Here is a 22,199-nt window from a genome sequence, read left to right as displayed (position 1 = left end):
AGGAAAGGGTCTTCCGGTGATGGAATGGTCTACAAGTCTTAAGATTGCATTAGGATTGGCCAAAGGCCTTGCTTACTTACATGAATATTATGAATAATTTTTGTTTGTTATATTTTGTTTACTTCTTTCTTAGCCTTTATAGATTAATATATGGCTAACCATTTGACTTATATCATCCACATATAGGACATCCTCGTATTATTCACCGTAACATCAAATCTTCCAATATTCTTTTGGATTATAAGTTTGAAGCAATGGTAAGACAACTCATTCGAAAAATTATTTAGACTACAAGTTTCATTAATCTTTATATGTTTACTTGTTTAGTATTTGGAGAGGCTATATAATCACAATATCTAATTTTTCATATCTAGTAATTTTATATTTTAAATTCATATCTAGAAAACAAAATAATATGAGAAAAATTTTTAATAGAACTTCAAAAGTAGTTTAAAGATTATCCTCCTCCCCTCCTTTTTTTTGAGAAAAAAAAATAGATGTAGGGATCATCAATGCACTAAGTCTCCCATATGGAGCATAATCATATAATGATATGAGTTCACATCTATTTGTAGCTTGCTCTCTTATGAGTGAATTAAGTAACTTAAATAAAAATTTTGTCGACACTTAATGAAGGGATTAACTATCTACTCCATCTAGCAAACCCATAATAGCATGTAGATTTACATAAGACTATCTAAACATGTTAGTTAATTCTAAATCTTCTATGAAAGCTTTACTTGCACAATAATTAATCCAGGTTGCAGACTTCGGATTAGCAAAGCTATCATCAGACAATTATACATATATTTCAACACGTATCATGGGAACTTTGGGTAAGAAAAATGTTTCATGGAGTAGCTTGTTTCATTGTTATTTTAAATTCAAATGTAATCACCATATTTTGAGATATTATTTTTCCTCTCCCCAGTGATTAGGTGTTTCGCTCCTGAGTATGCATCAAGTGGCAAGCTAACAGAGAAATTTGATGTCTTCTCTTATCGTGTGGTGCTTTCGGAGTTGATAACTGGACGAAGGTCTGATGACAACAATCATGCATTCATGGAAGACAGTTTGGTAGATTGGGTAAGTGTGCTAGTCTTAATTATGAAAATATATTTTTTTGGCAAAACAAGTATGAAAAAAGTAAGTTATGTATCTATTATATATAATTTTCATTGTTTACTAAATTCAAACAGGCAAGCCCTGTTCCATCACGTGCACTAGCTGAGGAAGACTATGATCACTTAGTTGATCCATGTTTGGATGGCAACTATGATCCAATAGAAATGGCACGTATGGTAGCATGTGCTGCATCTAATATTCGCTATTCTGCAAAAAGATGCCCCAAAATGAGTCACGTATATAGAGATAAAAATAAAATCATATTTTTTTTGAATTGTTAATAACTCAACTATTTAGATAAAGTTATAGTATTTTGCACTTAGATAATTGAATTTCCACATATTTAATAACTTACTTGTGACATATGAATAGATTTCTTCATGAAAAATTGCAAGGAATATCAAACGATTGATTATTTTAGTGACTAGCAAGCTTCAACTTTAAGTTGTATAATATAATTGGGATATTTTACATCTCTTTAGTTTTCTTCTATTTCTACAAATTATTCTTTAATACATCTCCTTAGTTTAAATTCTTTTAGAGTTTAGAAAACCATTTGTAGCCTTTTAGTTTTATAATATTCTCCTTGCCTAATTATTCTTGCATATGGAATTTGGACTATAATTTGCTTTATAATCACTTGAAATTTATGCTATAACACTAAAGATGTTTTATAAATAGATGCTGCCTTGAAGTCTTGAATGAGGGAATGAGGCCTGGTCAAAGCATGTTCTTTAGCTCAGGCTCGAAATATGATTCAGGCTCATACAATGAAAAAGTAAGACGAATTAGAAAAATGACGCTCGCTAGTCCTGAATATAGTGGTGAGTATAGTAGATTCATAGATGAATATGCAAACCACCATTCAACATCAAGTAGTGATGGGATATTTTCTAATGATTTGAATTCAATTGGAAACAAAAAGCATAGAACTTATTCTCTACTCTAAGCATTTGTCTAATACATCCATCCATTGGAGTGAATAATGAAATGGGTTTGTTGCTTTATAATTAGTTTATGAGTGATGATTAAGTTGATGCTTATAAAGTATGTGCCCGATGATTTTTCTAAATATGGAGGAAGACATGGCTCTAGCTTTGGGTATATGTTCTTTCAAGTAAAGTAAAAAAGGTCTGGACAATTATTTGAAAAAATCTAGTGTGCTTCAGTTGTATATTTCTTTTAATATATTTTTCATGCTGAGTAAAGAATGTTCAAATAGAAAACCTTGGGTTGAAAGTTTACAAAGTATTTTCTACAATAATTTGTATGCCTTCTTTTCATCTCTTTATATAGAATCCCCTAATCTATCGAAAAAGTAATGTATTTAGTTGTGAAGGCCTCGGACTTGAATCTTTTTATAGGAAAACACAAATCATAGACTCAATGCTATAGATGATTTGGCAAAATTTTGTTAGATGCTAATAAATGGGCGTTTGTATTTCTTAGTAAGCTATATGGTGTCAAAATGCTCCCTCTCCTTCTAGAAAAGATATGGAATGGATGAGGTTAGAAGCCTCAATGTGGCTAAGCAAGTGTTATATTTCCTATTATAAGCTAATTTCTTCTCTATCTCTTCTTTATCTTTATATCTACTAAACGAATAGGAGAGAGAAATTCATCATACTATTATTCGGTCAAAAGCCAAAGTTAATAGAATAGGAAAAAAGAATTATTCCTTCAAATTGAACCTTAGCCCTCGTTATCTTTTCTAAATAATGCATACTCAAAATTTAAAGAAAAAAAAAATAGAAAAGAAAATTCATTTCCCTATTAATGAACTTAGGCTTCTACTTACTTCAATATAATTTTGGGTGTTCAAGTTAGAGCAAACAAGCCTAATTCAATCAACAAAATATTCATACTTGACCTAACTAAACAACTAACTTAATTGCCCAAGTCTAAAAGTCTTAATATAAGCTCAAGTTTTTGTCTTGTTAGATTATATTAGGACAAGTTATTTTGGTTCAAGTGGGACCAAAGTTTCGTTAGAAAAAGAGTTTGCGCTTTTATGGAATATGATTACATTTGCATCGGATCAGGTTAAAAGAACCAAATAAAATTAAAGCAAGTTTTAGTAAGTTAGATGAGGTTAGCTCGAGTTATATTAGTTCAATTAAAACTAAAGGTAGGTCAAGAAGGATGTCTACATTCTACCAAATATGATATTTAGGTTATGTCAAGTTAAAAGATCTAGAAACATCGATTACATGTATGTTAGATTTGTAAGAAGCTCTAAAAATATCCAGGTATGGAGATTTTGAATTGGGTTTGAAAAATTATATAAATTACATAAAAATACTTTTACAACTATTATCTAGAACATGCATCATATATTACCTTGAAAAGAACTTTTGTATACACCAATCAATCTAATCACCATTTTCCCTTATTTTTATTTTATTTAGTTTTAATTACTATATTTTAATATTGCCCGTATCTTGCGGTATTTTACTGATTGCATTTATGCATGATTGGATGGCCTAAGTTATAGAATTATAAAATTGCCTAAAAATTAACTGTGAGACAAGAAATCACATTAAATAGGAATGGCGTTATACTTCACTTCTGGGTGTGTCACATGTATGGCATAGAAATGTTTGAGTTGCATGAATGTATGAAAAGGAGATATGTAACTACTGTATATCATTAGTTTTCTTTTGGAAGAAAGTTTTAATTCTAAGGTTAACAAAAAAAAAAGCCTCAACTTGCATAATAACTCAAAGTGGTACATCAAAAATGTATTTGATGATGATAGTGAGGTGCTACAAAGTCAGGTCCATGATCTATTAAATTCAGACCTGGGTCTATTTGATCTTCAAGTCTAAAGTTTGTTATTGATCCTGTCCATGGAAGGATTGGGTAAGATGTAGGTCTAGGCTTTTAAATATCATAAGCCCCAAGTATTGGAGTCTGGTTTGACTATATCAACACATGTATCTTACCTAATATGTATCGAGTTCGGTCAGACATGGTAGGGTTTGGGCTTCCATTAGATACTAAAGAATATAGACCGAAGATTTAATGAAGCTAATTCTATTCATACTTGAAAAAAGTTCATTGGCAAGATGCACATGCTGTACAAGTTTATTTTAAATTATTGTGAATAAAAAAAGATGAACGAGCAAACTAAAAATTAGTCCACATTAATGGGGATCATAAAATATATGAATATGATATGTTTAAATGCTATCTCTGATGTATACTCAAACCTTAAGATGATCTCACAATGCATAGAAAGATGTGAAATGACATACCTCATGACATGTCACCCAAGTCGACATGTACATGATCTATGCAACATTAAAATTTTTAATGAAATAATTACACCCTTGCATGATTAGTGTGCAATATATTTACAATCAATGTTTATGCATATATACATTGATAAATATGTATTTATACATTACAACAACTATCTATAGCCTCTGAGTATTAAATGATCAACATTGATGTATATATATACATTGACACATGCATTTATTTATCATCCAACTACCTATATATCACAACAATTAAAGGATATAGGGGTGAAACTAATATTATATGAATGGTTTTTATATAAAATGGGTAATTAGTTGAGATTTAGTAAGCTGGGTGATGTGAGCACAAAAGTGCGAGCTACATATCAACTAAATTAGTGTTATTGCTGACTGATAATGATAAATTCACTGGTTTAATATTATATTTTTGTTTGGCACAGGTTATTATAAATTAAAGTTTAAATGCGCATTTGGTATAGATTGGGTTTAGAGAGATGCATCATGGTCCCAAACTGCGCAGGCCCAATCATGCCATGATCTGATCGAGCACATTTGCACCCAAGCATCCGATCCCGCATGCGATCTTTCAGTGATCCTCGCGTTTCTTCCTTTTCGGATTAGCACCCGCACTCTTCCGAAATAGAGATTCCAACTCTCCACACGCATCCAGCCTTCAATTCATCAGCTCCTCCCAGTATCCAGCGGGTGACCCGGGTTCGACCCCAGCCTCCCACATCCTTCCATATCAGCCTATCTCCCCCACAGCGATCTCCAGCTTCATCCCGTGCGAAAACAGGGGAGAAGAAAGGATCCCGTGCCCGTCCGCCTCTTCCACGTCAAAGCGTCTCCTCCCTTCCGTTTCAGCATCCCGCGGTGCCCAAGATTCTGTGATCCCAGCAACCCGGACGATCGCCTCATCCCAGCGATCCCGCGTCCGTTCCTTCCGTGGTCCAAAGAAGGAAGTCGTCCGGAGCAATCCAGCCATTCTCCTAACCCCCTCCGCATTCCAGCCGCAACCAATCTTTTCCGTGATCAACGTCTTCAGCATCCCATGCCGAAATCTTAGCATCCAGCATCCCAGCTCCTTCCGGATCGGCGTCCGTCTGCAGCTCCTCCCAACACCCACGGAGTCTTTCCTGTTTCTCGCCATCAAGGAGCCGCTCCAGCCCCGCATCCAAGGATCACACGTCCTTCTCTCAGCCTCTCAACATCCCGTGATGCTTCCCAGTGATTCCGCGAGCAATCCTCCACGATTGGAAGCCATGATTCCAGATCAGCCTTCTCCGCATCCCTCTTTTCCCGAGTCCGCCTCCCAGTAGCCCAAGATTCCATCAGCATCCCGTGATCCCAGCTCATCCGGATCGTCTCCTCCAGCGATCTCATCTGCAATCACCCGTGATTCAGCCATCCGTGAATCACCTCCTCCACGAGCATCCGTTACACCTCCATCAGGGGATTCAACGCTGGCTGGAAGGGGTGGGAAAGATCCATATAAAAGGGGGAGAGGCCATCGGCTGAGGGGAGGTGGAGCTCTGGTTCAAAAGAAAAGAGAGAAGGGGGAGTTCTCAGTTGGGGCCAAGAAACAGGGGAGCACTATTTTCGAAAGAAAGAAAAAAAAAAGAAAAAAAAAAAAAGGCATGGGTCTCACCGAGAGGGAGAAGTTTTCTGTTTGATTTTTTTTTTTACTTTTTTTTTTTTTATTTACAGAAGAAAAGAAACATTAGGCTTTATTTTCATTTTTACTTTTTGTAATCATTTCTTTTTATGAAATCCATCAATTTTCTTTCATGCAATCCGTGTTCTAGGTTCAGTTTAATTTCTACTTTTATGCAATCTATTAATTTTTCTTTTATGCAATCCATGTCTAAGCTTTAATTTAATATTCTGCAATTTATTTTTATGTGTTCTGAAATTTTTAGTTTTAAGATAACTCTAAAATTTTTCTTTGTTGTTTGATTTGCAGTTTTCATTTATATTCTGTCTTTAGAAATCGACCCCTATTCTGCATCAAATTTTAATTGCAAAGTTTTCTTTCTTCCTTTTGTTTATTTTTGAATAGAAAACTAGCTCTGGTTGGTTAGAGATTATCAACTATCCTCAAGGAATTGTTTTTAAAAAAAAGAAAAAAAATATATTGCCATGAATCTTAATGGAGTTTATATTCTTTATTTGTGTGCTCCAATCGCCTCTCTGTGGATCGACCTCCTACAACCACTATTCATCGAATAGAGGATGGTAAGAGTAAAAAAATAATATTTGTTTGTTGGTTAGGATTTTGACAACGACATTCTTTTTAAGTCATCCTCAGGTCTACAAAAGAATAACCGACAACACCGGGTCCAAGAACCTCAAACCTAGGCCTTTACATATTATGGGGCAAGCTTGGGTTTATTTTTACAAGCCAAACCATGATTTCTCCGACCTTTGTAAAGTCCCTATTTTCCATCTGAAATTGCAAAGAATCAGAAATTGTCTCTCAAGTTCCACACCATAGAATCCTTATTTCCAATGTTGTACTATAGAATCCTTATTTGAAATATTGTGGGTTTCCACCATAGACCCACTATTACATCAAGAAGATGAGAATGAGATATGAGAAAAGAGAAAAAGAGGCAGATATGAAGAGAATCAAGAGGAAAGAAATGATGGAGATCAAAGAATATGAGGCGAAGAGAGGAAGAATCAAGAGAAAAGAAAGAGAAAATGGAAATGTGCTCGACACTTTTCCAACAAGCTCAAGGCTTGGACTTCGCGAATAATGATTTGGGTAAATAGATTGACGTGAATTGATTATTAAATTGATTAAATCTAGAAGCTGAATCTGATTTGTTTAATAAACATGTCAATGGATTAAACTTATTTAGTCTAAATCTAGTCCTAGCTAGTGGTCAGATCTTAATTTGCCACCTCTAAAATAAGCATCCATATTTAGATGTCGACATATTATTTGCCGATATTAGGTGACTGTGGGCTGGCCTCTTCTTATTACACGGCGTCTCTATTTGCCGTTTCAACTCGGAGGGCCTCGACTTTCACTCGCATCGCGGAGGCGAGAGCTCTCTCCTCTCTCCGAATCGCCGACCCCCGCGTTCGCGCGGTTCCGCCATGGCCGAGCCTCTCGTGAAGAAGGATGACGATCGGGACGACGAAGGTTGGTTTCCAAACCCTAGAACCTCCCCTCCTTTTGCCGATCTCAGTTCTCGAATCGATTTCGCCGAGGAATTCGTTTCTTCGAGGTTCTCAAGTGCTAGATCTCTCAGATCCATAGCTTCGGATTCAGATCCGTAGATCTTGGATCTGAAATCCCGGCAATTGATCTGGTAATGAGTACGAGACCTCTCGTTTCTATTGTCGGATTGATGCAAATGTTGGATTTATTCGTGTTATGAGTACGAGATTAGATTTCTTCTTGTCAATTCTCTTGTAACGTAGAGATTATTGCCTCCGGATCTGAGGCGTCTGAGGCAAGATCCCTATTTGTCGAGGATAAGTTTGTCTTTTTATTGAAAACTTGTGGTTTTGAAAAGTAATAATGGTGTTATTGTTGTTCTGCCATCGTGTGTAGCAGATTACTCTCCGTTTATGGGTATTGAGAAGGGTGCAGTCCTTCAAGAAGCCAGGGTCTTTAACGATCCTCAGCTAGATGCCAGAAGATGCTCACAGGTTAATAAGCTACAAACTTCTTGATCTATGATTTAATTCTATATATCTACTATTTTGTTATACGTGGGCGTATTTTTATAACTGAGCTGTTTGATTTTTTGTAATGTAAAGGTCATCACAAAGCTCCTGTATTTGCTAAATCAAGGAGAAACTTTTACCAAGGTAAGCTCTTGATGCTATATCTCTCTTTCTGCAACTATGTTGGTTTGTTTGGATTGCTTACAGATTCATGTTTGAGATATTGTGGACTTTTCTCATAAAAAATTTGCAGATTGAAGCCACGGAAGTATTTTTTGCTGTGACAAAACTATTCCAATCCAAGGATACTGGGTTGAGGAGAATGGTTTATTTGATGATTAAGGAGCTTTCCCCATCTGCAGATGAGGTTGGACGTATAGATTCTAAATGCCTGAATTTCTATGTCTAACATTTATATGATAATTTGGTATTGACTAAGTTCCTTGTACGTGGAAGGTTATAATTGTCACAAGTTCATTGATGAAAGACATGAATAGCAAGACCGACATGTATAGAGCCAATGCTATACGTGTTCTTTGTAGAATTACTGATGGCACCCTTCTTACCCAAATAGAGAGATACTTGAAGCAAGCCATTGTTGACAAGAACCCTGTTGTTGCCAGTGCCGCTCTTGTTAGTGGTATTCACTTACTTCAGGTACTATGGTGTGTTTACTGGTCATGAATGATAAGTTTGTTGCCTGAAGAAACTTCTTACTTTTATTACTTTTACAAACAGACAAATCCAGAAATTGTGAAAAGATGGAGCAATGAGGTACAGGAAGCTGTCCAGTCAAGAGCTGCTCTTGTACAATTTCATGCATTGGCTCTTCTTCACCAGGTGCAGTGAATTTTTTCTATCTGTTGCCATGATCAAGTTGCAAAAAACTTCTAGATCTTCACTATCTTGTTGTAACCTTTGAACAAAAATGTTCTCGAGGAATTTCAGAAGAGTTTGATTTGCAAGAATGATGATATTATTTATTTTGAATCTTATTCACTGATATTCTGAAATCACCAACGGTAGTAAGGGTGGATAGCTTCAAGACATGTACCAAGATTCAAGACTGCAAGAATAAAATAAGAGTTTTTGTTTTGGTTTTAAGATCTTATTTTTCTGTGGCAAGGGTATAACCTTATGACATACTATAGGGGTTTTCAGATGGATTTGAAATCTGTCAAGAATGTTATAAGAAGGATCTATCAATGATATTTGGGTGAAAAATCACCTTGTGCTGTGGTTTAAAGGGGATGAGCAACTCTCACCATTGTAGTTAAGACTTGATGAGCAATTTAAAGAAAGTGATGTTTCTTATTACAATTCAAACATTAAATTTAAAGCATATATGATAAGCATATATGTTTATAGAAAACTTAAATTCATTTTTTTTTTGCATGTTTGGAAGTGAGTTCCGATTTCACATAATTTTTTGTTATTTATGGCACACATTATCTGATAAGCATATATGCTTATAGAAAACTTAAATTTGAAAAAATAGTTTTGTCTTAGATATGAAGTTAATTCACTCATGACCCCATGTCTTCAAAAGCTTTGGGTATTGTGGGAGGGGCAGGGTGGGCAAACATGTCTTCAGAACACAGCTATAGATATTGGAATCTTCAATGCTGGAACTTGATATTTTTCTGTTTCTGATGGTAGATTTATTTTATGGCGAGCTGAATGACTAAATCATGTACAAGTACGTCCAGTTTTAGACAGGTAACCGGGAGCAAGTTGGAAAAATAGAAATTTGAGAAGCTTTTGTTGACAGAGGATTCAGCCTTAATAGGGTTTATTTCTGCAGAGGATTTTAGCCTTATTCTCGGAAGGAAAGCATCTTGGGTATATCTGAGAAATATCTGGTCTTTTTTTTTTTCAATTTTGAAAAATGATATACTCGAAATAAGTATGTGACATGTATTCTAGATGTGTTGAACATGTATGCTAAAATTATCCAGCAGGTATTGATATCTGATATGTATCTGATGTGGACATGTATCCGATTTCTTCAAGTATTGGTAGCTTAGAAGTATCCATGTGATGCTTCCTTGAAGACTAGAGTTTTCCATTACGTTCATGCTAGATAATGAATGCCAAACCCTATAAATATGAGTAGCTTTACTTGGAACTTGTTTCCTAGTATTATAATCAAGAGGGGAATTTCTCCCTAAGCTTCTCTTATTGCCTCTTCTTGTGCTCCCAATTCATGGATCGCTATCTAGATCTCTTTGCAGTTGATTTCTTGATCCTTTTTGCAAGACATGCCTTTATTAATTTTAGAGTCTAAATGATCTTGAAAACTATGAGCAGGATACTTCATGTATAACAGGATCAGAGCTCCCGTCAATCTATAACTTTCACCTTGTAATTTGCTTCTTCTGAGTACTGATTCTGTATGCATACATATTTTTCAATACTCTGAGATTGAAAAGCTAAAGAGAAATAGCGCAACAGATGGTCTCTTGGCATGCTATAGTTGGATCTTGTGCAGTGAAGATTCTTATCTGAAATGAAGGGGAGACCATTTTAAAGAGGGAAAATGAGAAAATTTGTTAACTCATCCTGTTGCTTGCTCTTTGACCTCTTTTACCCTTCTAATACGAATCCATCATCTAGTTGGTTTTGATGTAAGGCATGCTTTATGCTGGATTGATTCCAAAATTTCATTTAGTAATTACTGGGCGGACTGCATTTTGTTTGTTTCTTTAATATTCATGGCTTGCAGATTCCTTAACACTACTTTCATTAAATATTCATACAAAAATACATGTATCTCTTAGTTTGTTACCCAAGCTCTGCTTAGTGTTTCCATGCTATGACTTTGCTAAATCTATGTTTGTCAGTGTTATGGTTAAGTTGTTACATGGCAATTCATGGGGAGATTGTAATAAAACAAACTTGTGGGCCACAAATTGTTAGAAATACATCACTTATTGAGCATTCTGAGAAATAGGACCTTTTGGACGCACATATGAATTGCAGATTTTTTTCCAAACTGGCAGATACGGCAAAATGACCGCTTGGCTGTTAGCAAGCTTGTGACGAGCTTGACTAGAGGGTCTGTCCGCTCACCCCTAGCCCAGTGCCTTCTAATTCGCTATACTAGCCAGGTAATTGTCTTTTACTTCAATAATATTAAAGCATACATGATATAAGGGAAACTAAAGAGCATATCTTCAGGTTATTCGAGAGTCAAGTGTGAATACACAAACAGGGGAACGTCCTTTTTTGGATTTTCTTGAATCCTGTTTGCGACACAAAGCAGAAATGGTGATACTTGAAGCTGCAAGAGCAATAACAGAGCTGAGTGGCGTGACCAGTCGAGAGTTGACACCTGCAATCACTGTTTTACAGTTATTTTTGAGTTCATCCAAACCAGTCCTTCGTTTTGCTGCTGTTCGCACTCTAAATAAGGTTGGTTCTCAATGTTTTTCCCTAAAAGCGAACCTCATTATACCCTTCTGTTATATTGCGTAGATTCAAGAAGGAATTGTTTTTTGTCTCTTTTTAGTAAGTCAAGTATATGCAAACATTACTTGCAATTAAGCAAGAGATGCACATGCCATATGGATTTCCTCTTAACAAAACTCTTCAATTGCCCCCAATGTTCTGTCCTCATAATGGAATTTCCAACTAGTTATGAGTTTTGTTTTACAAAAAAAAGAATACTCAAGGACTTTCATGAAGAAACTCATATTTAATGTGCAGGTATCCTTTTCAAATCCAGATTATCAGTATATGGTCAAGACCCCAATGTGGTTTGATGTTTCTATAACTTTTGCCTTAGCAAGTGATGTGCGATTAAACCATGTGACCATTTAGACAGTCATTCATAAGTGTTCTGCAACTGACTTATAAAATACTTAGACTTTACACATATGCAAACAATTAGATATCTGTAATTCTCAATTAATGAAGACAACTACTATATTACTCATTCGGAATTTTTATTTCATCCCCTTACCTCCTTTTCAAATGAACCATCACTGAGATGTAGTTAGTAACTTATTCCTCACTTTCATTTTTATGCAGTACAAAATAAAATTACTTTGGTTAGTGAAATTGCAAAACTATCACAACTAGATATCCCTAGCTGTTTGTCTGGGTTGTATATCTGTTCAATTTATCAACATTTTCTAATTTGATATGTCATGCTGTTACTCTAATGATATTTTTCAGGTTGCTATGACACATCCTCTGGCAGTTACCAATTGTAATATTGACATGGAAAGCTTAATCTCTGATCAAAACAGGAGCATTGCTACTCTTGCTATAACGACACTCCTAAAAACTGGCAATGAATCAAGTGTAGATCGCTTGATGAAACAAATAACCAATTTCATGTCAGATATTGCTGATGAGTTCAAGATTGTCGTTGTGGAAGCTATACGATCTTTGTGCCTGAAGTTTCCTCTTAAGTATCGTTCATTGTATGTATCCTCAATTTGTACAAGCTTAGGATTTTTTCTTATTTTTAAGGACAATATGATTAATCATTTACTATTCTAATATCTTATCCAGGATGAACTTCTTAAGCAGCATTCTTAGAGAAGAAGGAGGTTTTGAATATAAGAAAGCAATTGTTGATTCTATAGTTATCCTCATCAAAGATATACCAGAAGCTAAAGAAGGTGGCTTGTTTCATCTATGTGAATTTATTGAGGATTGTGAATTCACATATTTGTCAACTCAGGTAACTATTATTTAATTCATCTTTCTTTTCTTATTGGGACAAATTAAGCTGCTAGAGTTTCCCGTTTGACTGCACCATCATTTGTGTCCTCAGAATGGATACATTATAGTTGCATGTCCTAAGTTATAAGATAAAATATGAAGGCTAGACTCCATAATCAAAACAAGAAATGCCTCCAAGACATTTATGCATTGTTCATGTTAGAGGTGCAAAATGGAAGCAAGGAACAATCATCGCTGTATCAAATTTACTGAGCTTAGGATTGAAGAGGAGTTTAACATGGAAGCTTGCAACTAGAAGCGACAGCTTTTGAGCTTTCAACAGGGAAATGACTTTGTATAATATAATCTTGCTCCTTGATGCTTAATTTTAGCATATGATGAATGCAATGAGGGTTGTTTATTGGTTGCATGAGCTTAAACCATAAAATATGTTAACCTTTCTACTTGTGAGTTGGTTCTTTCAGTGTTTTAAAAAGCGGCTGCTGTATGCAGGTGGTCAAGGGACCGTGTAGTGCTTATACGATATGCCGGTTGCATGTGTGTGCATATTGTGGTTACTTTTTTTAATTATTTAAAACAAATATAATATGCTAAGTACAATAAAAACAATAATCATGAAAATATTTTTTTATGGATGGATGATAACAAAACAATGACAACTAACAAGAGCTTATTACTCAATATCTAACACTAATTATAACATAATCAACATTTTAGCACTATTAATGTCCATATCAAGTCCGCCTAAGACCCTATCAAACCTAATCATCAACTTGAACCTACTTCATCTACATGAGCCCAAATAAGAGTGGCTGTATATGAGGCTCCAAAAATGTCAAGTGGGCTCATATATGCAGCTATACGATACTAAGCAGGCTAGTTATACAGTGGTGCGATGCTAAGTTGACTATTTTTTTGGACCATAACCGTACAGAGTACTACATATAGGCAATGTGGTATAAGGTCCCGTTTGGGGAAGCTTTTGGAAGACCAAAATGCACTTTCTGGCTTTCCAAAAGCACTTTTGGATGAAAAAGGGTGTTTGGTAAAAATTTCGAAAAGCTGTTTTAGCTTTTTCAGAAAGCTAAAAATAGCTTTTTGGAAGAAGTTCCATTTTGGAGCTTTCCGAAAAAGCTGTTTTGAGCTTTGTCGGAAAGCTATTTTTTGACTAAAATACCATAATAAAATATAACAATTACATACTTTGTTCCTTTATAAACTTAAAAATCTGCTGGATCTCTATCAAAGAACTCTAGCCATGGATCAAACTCCCTTCCATGCAAAAAAAGATATTCTTGTTTTCTATTATTATTTTATACTTTTGTTATTGTATTATACTATAAATATAATATTATATTACATTATATCATAATACAATAATATGTTTTAAATAATTTAATATTATATTATATTATAAAAAATTAATTTATGCTAATAATTATAATTTTTTATACCTTTATTATTGTATTATACTATAAATATAATATTATATTACATTATATCATAATATATTAATATTTTATGTTAAATAATTTAATATTATGTTATATTATGAAAAATTAATGTACGCTAATAATTATAATATTTTGTACCTTTATTATTATATTATACTATAAATATAATATTATAGTATATTATATCATAATACATTGATATGTTATGTTAAATAATTTAATATTATATTAAATTATTATGCTATAATATACAATGTTATATTACTATATTATAATAATATTATATTACATTACAGTAATATTATACTATTGTCTATATCATATATTTATATTAATATATGCTATATTTTATTATGCTTTGTTGTATAATACTATGCAATATCTTTTATGGTAATTTTATCATACAAAAGTTTTCTCAATTTAGTTACCAAATACATATTAAAGTGCTACAACACTTTAGAAATGTAGTTACCAAACAGCAAACAACTTTTTATAAAAGCTCTACTTCCAACAACTCTACTTCCAAAAGCTCTACTGCCAACAGCTCCCCCAAACAGGGCCTAAGCCTATTCCACGAAAATCAGGGGATATCCTGCGCCACATTATAAGCTTCTATTATAAGGTGTTTGGCAAGAATTTATGGGGATATCCTCCCACTTATTCTGCAACAAAATACCCCCTAACAAATTATAAGTTGATTCATATAGCCAAATTTTTTATGGTTAAGATTGAGGCTATTCTTATGGTGTTATATGCTACTTATTCTGTCAGAAGAAGAATTATTATGGATCTCTGCATATATGGATATCAGAATTAAAATTCTAATATAGAAACGACCAGCTTTGATGCTAATTGGTGTTTATATATTGCCACTGATTTGTTTAGTTGACTTGCTGATTGACTTTTGTGATAAAATGTTACTTTAGATTCTTCACTTTTTGGGAAATGAAGGGCCAAAGACATCAGATCCTAGTAAATATATTCGCTACATTTACAATCGGGTTATACTTGAAAATGCAACCATTCGGGCTAGTGCCGTGAGTACATTGGCGAAATTTGGTGCTTTGATTGATTCATTGAAGGTGCTGTGCTGCTCCAAATTCTTTTCCCTATTTAATTGGAAGTTTCTATTTAAATTCCTTCCCCCTTTATTTGCAAGTTTCTTCAGCTGATGATCAGCTACTCATGCATGTTGTATCTGTTGTGAATGTCTTTTGCAGCCTCGCATATTTGTTCTTTTGAGGCGTTGCCTTTATGATAGTGATGATGAGGTAAGCTTAAATGTATGAGGTACCTCATTTCCTCTTCAAAATCATGAATTTGCTGCATGATTTCATTGGTAAGCTTGTGGCATCCAAATTTATCAAGGGAACCTCTTTCAATCTTCATTGTCATCCAACTGAATATCACATTTATTTTATGAATAGACTTGATCCAATTGCATAGTATAGAAGGCAGCTTAGACAGAATCTACCATTTCTGAAAGAGATATTTGTTATGCATATCAGATTTTCTGTCTACTATATCTGCCATGAAGATCCATCTTCCATTTGATCTTAAATTGCCCTGTTTCATGGATTAGCATGCATATGTAGAAACCCTTGTTAGGCACAATAATTGTGAAGGATTCATGAAGCTGAGCTCCATAACTATGGGACAAATCTGATTCATAAAGATTTCCATCATGACTCATGTTCATAGTCTTTATGTATAAAGTTTTTATTTCTAAAGTAGTGGTTTAAATGATTTTCATTTTCTTCTACTTGACTACCATAGGTTCGTGATCGTGCAACACTTTATCTTAATATGCTTGGAGGTGACGGTTTGGTTGGTGAAACTGACAAGGATGTCAAGGAATTCCTCTTTGGCTCATTGGATGTGCCTCTTGTCAATTTGGAAACAAGTTTACGGAATTACGTAAGTATCCTATGAAACTTGATATTTATTGGTCTGCCATCACCTCATATTTCTTTCATTGAAAAACAGGAAGCTTCTGAAGAACCTTTTGATATCTCTACTGTGCCAAAGGAAGTTAAGTCACAACCTCATGCTGAGAAAAAGGCTCCAGGTAAAAAGCCTAGTGGTTTAGGGGCTCCTTCCAGCGGTCCAACATCGGCTGGTGATGCATTTGAAAAGCTTCTTTCGGCCATTCCTGAGTTTTCTGGCTTTGGGAAACTCTTCAAGGTTAGCGCCCCGCTCCCCCCCTCTTCTCAAAAAAAGAAGAAACCCTTTTCCATTTTCCCCTCCTACAGCAAGTTAATGCCATTCGGATTAAGATGTCTATTGCTACTGAATATTCTGTCCTTTTTACTCAGTCATCTGCACCTGTGGAGCTGACAGAAGCTGAAACAGAATATGCGGTTAATGTTGTCAAGCACATTTATGATGGGCATGTTGTATTCCAGTACAACTGTACAAACACCATTCCCGAGCAGCTACTTGAAAATGTAAGAGACAGTTTACATAATAAGTATTGCTTGTATAATGACATTGTGAATTCTTTTCATTATTTTCCATTTTGGCAATGTTCCTAGGTCACTGTCTTTGTTGATGCTTCTGAAGCTGAGGAATTTTCAGAAGTTGCATCGAAGCCTCTTAAAATCTTGCCCTATGATTCGCCAGGGCAGAGTTTTGTAGCTTTTGAAAAGCCAGAAGGTGTTCCTGCTGTGGGAAAGTTTTCAAACTTGTTAAAATTCATTGTCAAAGAGGTATGTCTAGAATATTGAATCCTTTTCCACTACTTTTATGCCAAGATGTCTGATGAAAATAAACTTGGTGATAGAAAGTTTATACAGCTGCAAGTGTTAGTTGTATTTCATCACTAGCTCAGCCTCTTAATCAAAAAGGAATGGAAGAGACACAGATGCATTTTTTGTTTACTTTCTCTTCCTAATGTTGGCAAAGACACGGTCTCCTTATGAGATTGAATAATAGGTCTAATCCTGCTTGTATTTTGCTAGAAGTCAACGTCAATCTAGGCTTCAAACTCTAGGTGGTATTCTGATACCAAAGAGACTTAGTTCTAGTTTTTATGGTTTGAAAATATTCATTGCTAATTTTTCAATAAATGAGAAACCTTTACTTTCTGGGGTAAATATGAGGGCATTTTGCAGGTTTTTATTTTTTCTTTTCCTCAGAATTTTTAAACCTGTCATCTGTCCTTAGATGAACAGCAAGAATTTGGTAGCAAATTCGCAGTTTGCTATTTGTCAAGACTTATGACATTTAGAGCTTGTTTGGATTGGAAAAAATTTAGTGATATGAGGAGAAAAAATTTTAAGAAAACTTGTTTATATATTTAGCTTATTATATGTTTTGCTAACCTATTCTTCTTTATAATTGTATGCATGTTTTCAAAAAATCCTTTCTCTTGTATACCCTATGTTACATGCCTTATCTCATTGCTTATGGGTGGATTTCTTGTTGGGGTTGGGCATGACCTGAGTCTAGTATCTACTAGTTTATCTTCTATATGTGAAACTCTTTGAACATTTTCTTGTGTTCTCATTTCATCATTTCTTTCCTTTCTTTTTTTTTTGTGTAAAGGTCTGTAGTAACATTGACACCATGATTTTTCCCCCCATATACTTTGCATTCCCCATATGCAAAGTTTTAAGTCTTTCTGCTATGCATTTTGATTGCTTAAGAAATGATTCTTTGCCTCCTGGAAGGAACAGAGGTTTTAAGTGCAGATGAAATCTTGATGTTGGCTTTCAGCTTCGCCACTGGAATCACTTTGCATTACTAGGGTCTTGATATGCTTTTGGTGCCAAGCCAAATATGTTATGCCTAGACAGCATTTCTTGTGTAAGTATTGTGGAGGAAGTGATTTTATGTGTACGATTGTATCTTGTAATAACTTTCTGCTATGCATTTTGATTGCTTACATATGGCAGAGTAGAAAAATAAGCAATATTTTATTTAAGTCGAAGTTATACACACACACACACACTAAAATGAGCGAGGAATGTATCAAATATTTTTTGTCTATCAAATTTACTGACCAAAATACCCTTAGTTTTTAAGCAAAATGTTATCTTAAAATCATGTTATCAATGGAACTTTTAGTAAATATAAAAAAAATGTGCTTAATTCTTTATCGAGTATTTTGTTAACATCAAACAGTCATTATCTCTCTAATCCACCCACTAATTTCAAGTTTAAACCATGGGACACTAATCTCTCTCTTATCCTAACTTTTCTCCCAACAATTTCATATTTAAATATTTTAGGAATACTCTATCCAATCTGCCAAGCCCATTTTCTATGTTTCCTAGACTTTCTCCCTAATGCTGATTTTGTAAGTTCAATTTATTAATTTCACTTTCCATATTTATATTATATTGAATATTATTTAATAACTTACAATTGTATTCTTATTTTATTTGTTATTTTTTTTTCTTAAATGTGCATTGTGCATGTCCGGTTGCTAGTACCCTGTAAAACCTGCAATTTTATATTTTTTTTTTCTGAAAGCGCCAAGTGGAAAGTTTTCAATTCTAACCTATGTAAAAGGTTCATATATTGAACTTCTTTGCTAGTTCTTATGCCAATAATTAATGAGAAAAATTGATGAAACAAAATAATTCTTGCACTAGAACTTCTAGTTAAATAGAATAGGATTGTCCCTGACAAAAAATCAAGAGTGAGAATGCAACCTTACAATTAGTCAGAAAGAAATTAGCCATTTATATGTGGTCTATAAAAATAAACATCTGTTGACGTCCATCTTTTGGCTTTAAAAGGATTACAAAATTCACCTTGCTCGCATTTTGTCCATCAATCTAAAGCTTGTGGAAATGCATGTTCTCTCCTACATAGGAGGTGAGGGCACTCTTGAGTTGATTGCAGCTTCTCTTTTTTCTTTGGTAAATTCTAACCATTATATGCGAAACTCAGATTGCTGAAGGTTGGAGCCAACTATGCTCCCTTGCTTCAATCTACACTTTGGTGCATGTCCACTCTCTCTTTGCCTCCACCTATTATCCTACATGGTGCCCAGTCTCCTGAGTAATTGTCTCCTTCAGACACCCACATGGTGACATGGATCATCATCCACTTCTTTTCTCATCAATCACCTCCATCTGTTTCAAGGATGTGATTGACATGGGATATGGTGGATAGATCAGCAGTACGTACATATGGCTGTTTCAGATGATCTATTTTTCCGAACCTTCCTATGCTGGTGACTATATGGCACAGTACATGGTAAGTGGGGTTGGAGATGAATGACACATAGGAAGGTGCGTGGGAGGTCTGTGGAGGCTATAGGATCTTTCTCACTCTCTTATCAACCCTTTTCTTTCTCTGAATCTACTTACACCTAGTGCTATAGATAATGACTGTAATCCCTGTATTAGTCCATAATGTAAAATATAATGGGTGGGCCCTTGCAGTGCCTCAAGTATGCTAAGAGCAATACAGTCTATCTAAAAGGAAAATGAAGACAAGTTGATTTGCTGACATAATTGTTGGTTTTGCTTTGTAGCCATTTCATGTGCACAAGGTTGAGCAAGGTCAGTTTTTAAACTATGTTGTGCATGATATTGATGGTTACTAGACATGCTTCAGGTGGATCCCTCCATGGGGGAAGCAGATGAAGAAGGGGTTGAAGATGAGTACCAGCTAGAAGATTTTGAAGTTGTTTCTGCAGATTATATGCTGAAGGTAGGAGTCTCCAATTTCAAGCATGCTTGGGATAACATGGGTGCAGATTGCGAGCGGGTTGATGAATATGGGCTTGGTGTCCGTGAGAGCTTGGCTGAAGCTGTTAGTGCTGTCATCAACATTCTTGGCATGCAGGCTTGCGAGGTTGGTTGCTTTCTATAGAAACATTGTTCAATTGCAAACAAACATTATCTCAGAAGAAAATTACATATTGTTTGTACTCATGAAATGATGCCATGATGCTTCATCAGATAGCGCAGATCTGAACTTTCAGTTTCTAGTTCATTTATTCTTATCCTGTTTTAGTTTGTGAGCTCCATGCCTTGTATAAAATCAGAGTTGAATCAATTACTTGGCATCATTTCCTCAAAATCTTTGCTTTCAAAATCTGCAACATGAATGAGCCTCGACTTTTAGAAACTCAGTGCTGCTTAAAAAATTACAAACATGCACTCGAATTCTCATATACTGATCCATGATATTTTCACATAAACAAGTTCATCCTAGGATTTTTTAAGCCTGTACCTTTGTATTTGTTCTCAATACTTAGTTATTTTTTACGGCAATAATCATTAATGAACTGATCATGTCTTTTTTGCAGGGAACTGATGTAGTTCCAAGCACTGCACGGTCCCATACTTCCCTTTTATCTGGTGTATTCATCGGCAATGTGAAAGTGCTAGCTAGAATATCATTTGGGATTGACGGTCCTAAGCAAGTTGCAATGAAACTTGCTGTTAGATCCGAAGATCAGGCAGTCAGTGATGCAATCCATGAAATTGTCGCGAGTGGCTAATGCCGGCATTACCAAAATATCCTTTTTCCACACAAGGTGTCCGTTTTGGAGTATCAGTTTCTCTGAGCGTTAGGATTCGATGCAACATTAGCTTGACGGTCAACGTTAGGAAGGAGTCTTGTAATAGGGTTTTTGAGTTATTATTTGAAGATGAAGACATACAATTTTTTTTTTAACTCCAGTATTTCTATTTGTTGTTCGGTGATCAAATAATATGGGATTAAGTTGTTAAACCTTGGTTAAACTGATGTTACATTTCAATATATGCAGATATAGAACACGTTATGACAAACGCTTCTATGGAGAAAGGGTGCCTTTTCTGGTTGCTAGTTATTGGTGTAGATTTTAAAAGTGCATCTAGAACTTAATAAAGCAGATATTGAGATCGGTTATATTACCTGTTGTCCCGGAACATGTGAATTTAATTCTGAAGAATTCTACTGGTGCTCAGAGAGAAAAAAAAATCTGGTGAAATCTTTTGCCCCTCGCCCCCAAGATAAAAGCAAGAGATTGGTATACTGTGGTATGGTAGTGGTAGTAACTCCAGGAGGTTGGCAGAGATGTTCTGCTCCTAGAAATTGGAAGCTTCAATGATGTTTGCGAATATAGCTCGACCTGAAGTGAGTACGCGGTAGGCCGGGCCTGAAGACCAGACCTGAAATGCTGTGGACTTGGCAGCTCGTTGATTCAGGTCATCAGGTGGCATTGGCAATCTGATTCACTTGAATAAAATGCCACATTTCTAAATATTTTTCGTCATGTCCCTATCCATCTGGCAAGGCACATTTTGCCATTGGGCAACAGCAATAACAATGTCCTTATTAAATTTCCACTCTTACAGGATTTCGTCTGGTCTCCAAAACTAAACCTGTCAGTTTTTCTTTTTTCTTTCTCATGTCTCTAAACCGACATTTCATTTTACTCATCCTATGTGCTTGCAGCCACGGTGCATTTTAGATCCGGGACAGAGCCAAAAAATTTGTCCAAGTTCTGTCTATATGGATAACTAGTAGAAACGTCATCCTCGCTCCTTAACCTCTTTAAGTGTTGCAATAATAAGAGCCTAATTAACCTAATATTATAGCCTCTGTACCTGTCTTGTGAATGGTTTTAAAAAGGGGTTGCCTATAGGCTATTTATCCGATAACGAAACTTCTAAATGTTCAAAACATTGAAGTCATATGGAATCTCCTGAACAGGTTGCTAAACACTTGAATTTGGCTCGAGAGTTGTGCTGCCGCAATAACATTGTAGTCCTAATTAGGGCAGGCCTCCATCTACCACCCATACTCGGACGCCAGTCCCTTCTGTTCAACTAAAAGGAACACAAATGGATGCAATTTGAGTTACCCTACAGATACGATAAGCAGCCCTAATTGTCATGAGATCATTTTTCCATTTATGATGTCATTCTTCTATCTATTGGCTCTTAGTCATGATGAAACTAGATGAAATTGGCTGCTTTGCATGATGAAACTAGGTGAAGTAGGTTGTTTTGTTCTTTGGTTACAGGATAAT

The 22,199-nt window shown here is 35.1% G+C and overlaps 1 protein-coding gene and 1 pseudogene across 5 annotated transcripts; both read left to right on the top strand.

The window, feature by feature from the left end:
- Positions 1–19: 19 nt before the first annotated feature.
- Positions 20–2,074, top strand: LOC108511223 (proline-rich receptor-like protein kinase PERK1; annotated as a pseudogene).
- Positions 2,075–7,337: 5,263 nt separating this feature from the next.
- LOC103705392 (coatomer subunit gamma-2-like) lies at positions 7,338–20,973 on the top strand. Of its 5 annotated transcripts, none has more exons than XM_039115699.3 (18): positions 7,338–7,539; positions 7,957–8,051; positions 8,163–8,213; positions 8,323–8,436; positions 8,526–8,726; positions 8,808–8,909; positions 11,072–11,179; positions 11,250–11,483; positions 12,249–12,499; positions 12,591–12,762; positions 15,145–15,300; positions 15,439–15,489; positions 15,995–16,135; positions 16,205–16,402; positions 16,534–16,665; positions 16,753–16,926; positions 19,790–20,029; positions 20,487–20,973. In XM_039115699.3, exons 1-18 carry the CDS (start codon positions 7,494–7,496, stop codon positions 20,679–20,681), a joined length of 2,661 nt encoding a protein of 886 aa, XP_038971627.3. In that variant the 5' UTR covers positions 7,338–7,493; the 3' UTR covers positions 20,682–20,973. The 5 variants fall into 5 exon arrangements, 3 of the variants coding, with proteins under 3 accessions (XP_038971627.3, XP_038971626.3, XP_038971628.2); XR_015968678.2 differs by lacking the exon at positions 20,487–20,973 and adding an exon at positions 17,936–18,025 and having other exon boundaries at positions 7,353–7,539; positions 19,790–19,930; XM_039115698.3 differs by having other exon boundaries at positions 7,381–7,539; positions 7,954–8,051.
- Positions 20,974–22,199: the final 1,226 nt, after the last annotated feature.

Source organism: Phoenix dactylifera, chromosome 9, assembly GCF_051530095.1.
Source record: "Phoenix dactylifera cultivar Ajwa chromosome 9, Ajwa_hap1_PhDact_Kaust_v1.1, whole genome shotgun sequence".
NCBI classification, from domain to species: domain Eukaryota; kingdom Viridiplantae; phylum Streptophyta; class Magnoliopsida; order Arecales; family Arecaceae; genus Phoenix; species Phoenix dactylifera.
Note: the sequence above shows the minus strand (reverse complement) of the source record. Positions and strands in the feature narration are given on the sequence as shown.

What these genes read in the sequence shown, in the direction of transcription:
- LOC103705392 (XM_039115698.3), top strand. Translation starts at nt 7,494, where the DNA reads ATGGCCGAGCCTCTCGTGAAGAAGGATGACGATCGGGACGACGAAG. An exon ending in TCACATATTTGTCAACTCAG is followed by an intron (nt 12,763 to 15,144) that starts GTAACTATTATT and finishes ATGTTACTTTAG; the next exon opens with ATTCTTCACTTTTTGGGAAA. An exon ending in TTGGCATGCAGGCTTGCGAG is followed by an intron (nt 20,030 to 20,486) that starts GTTGGTTGCTTT and finishes TCTTTTTTGCAG; the next exon opens with GGAACTGATGTAGTTCCAAG.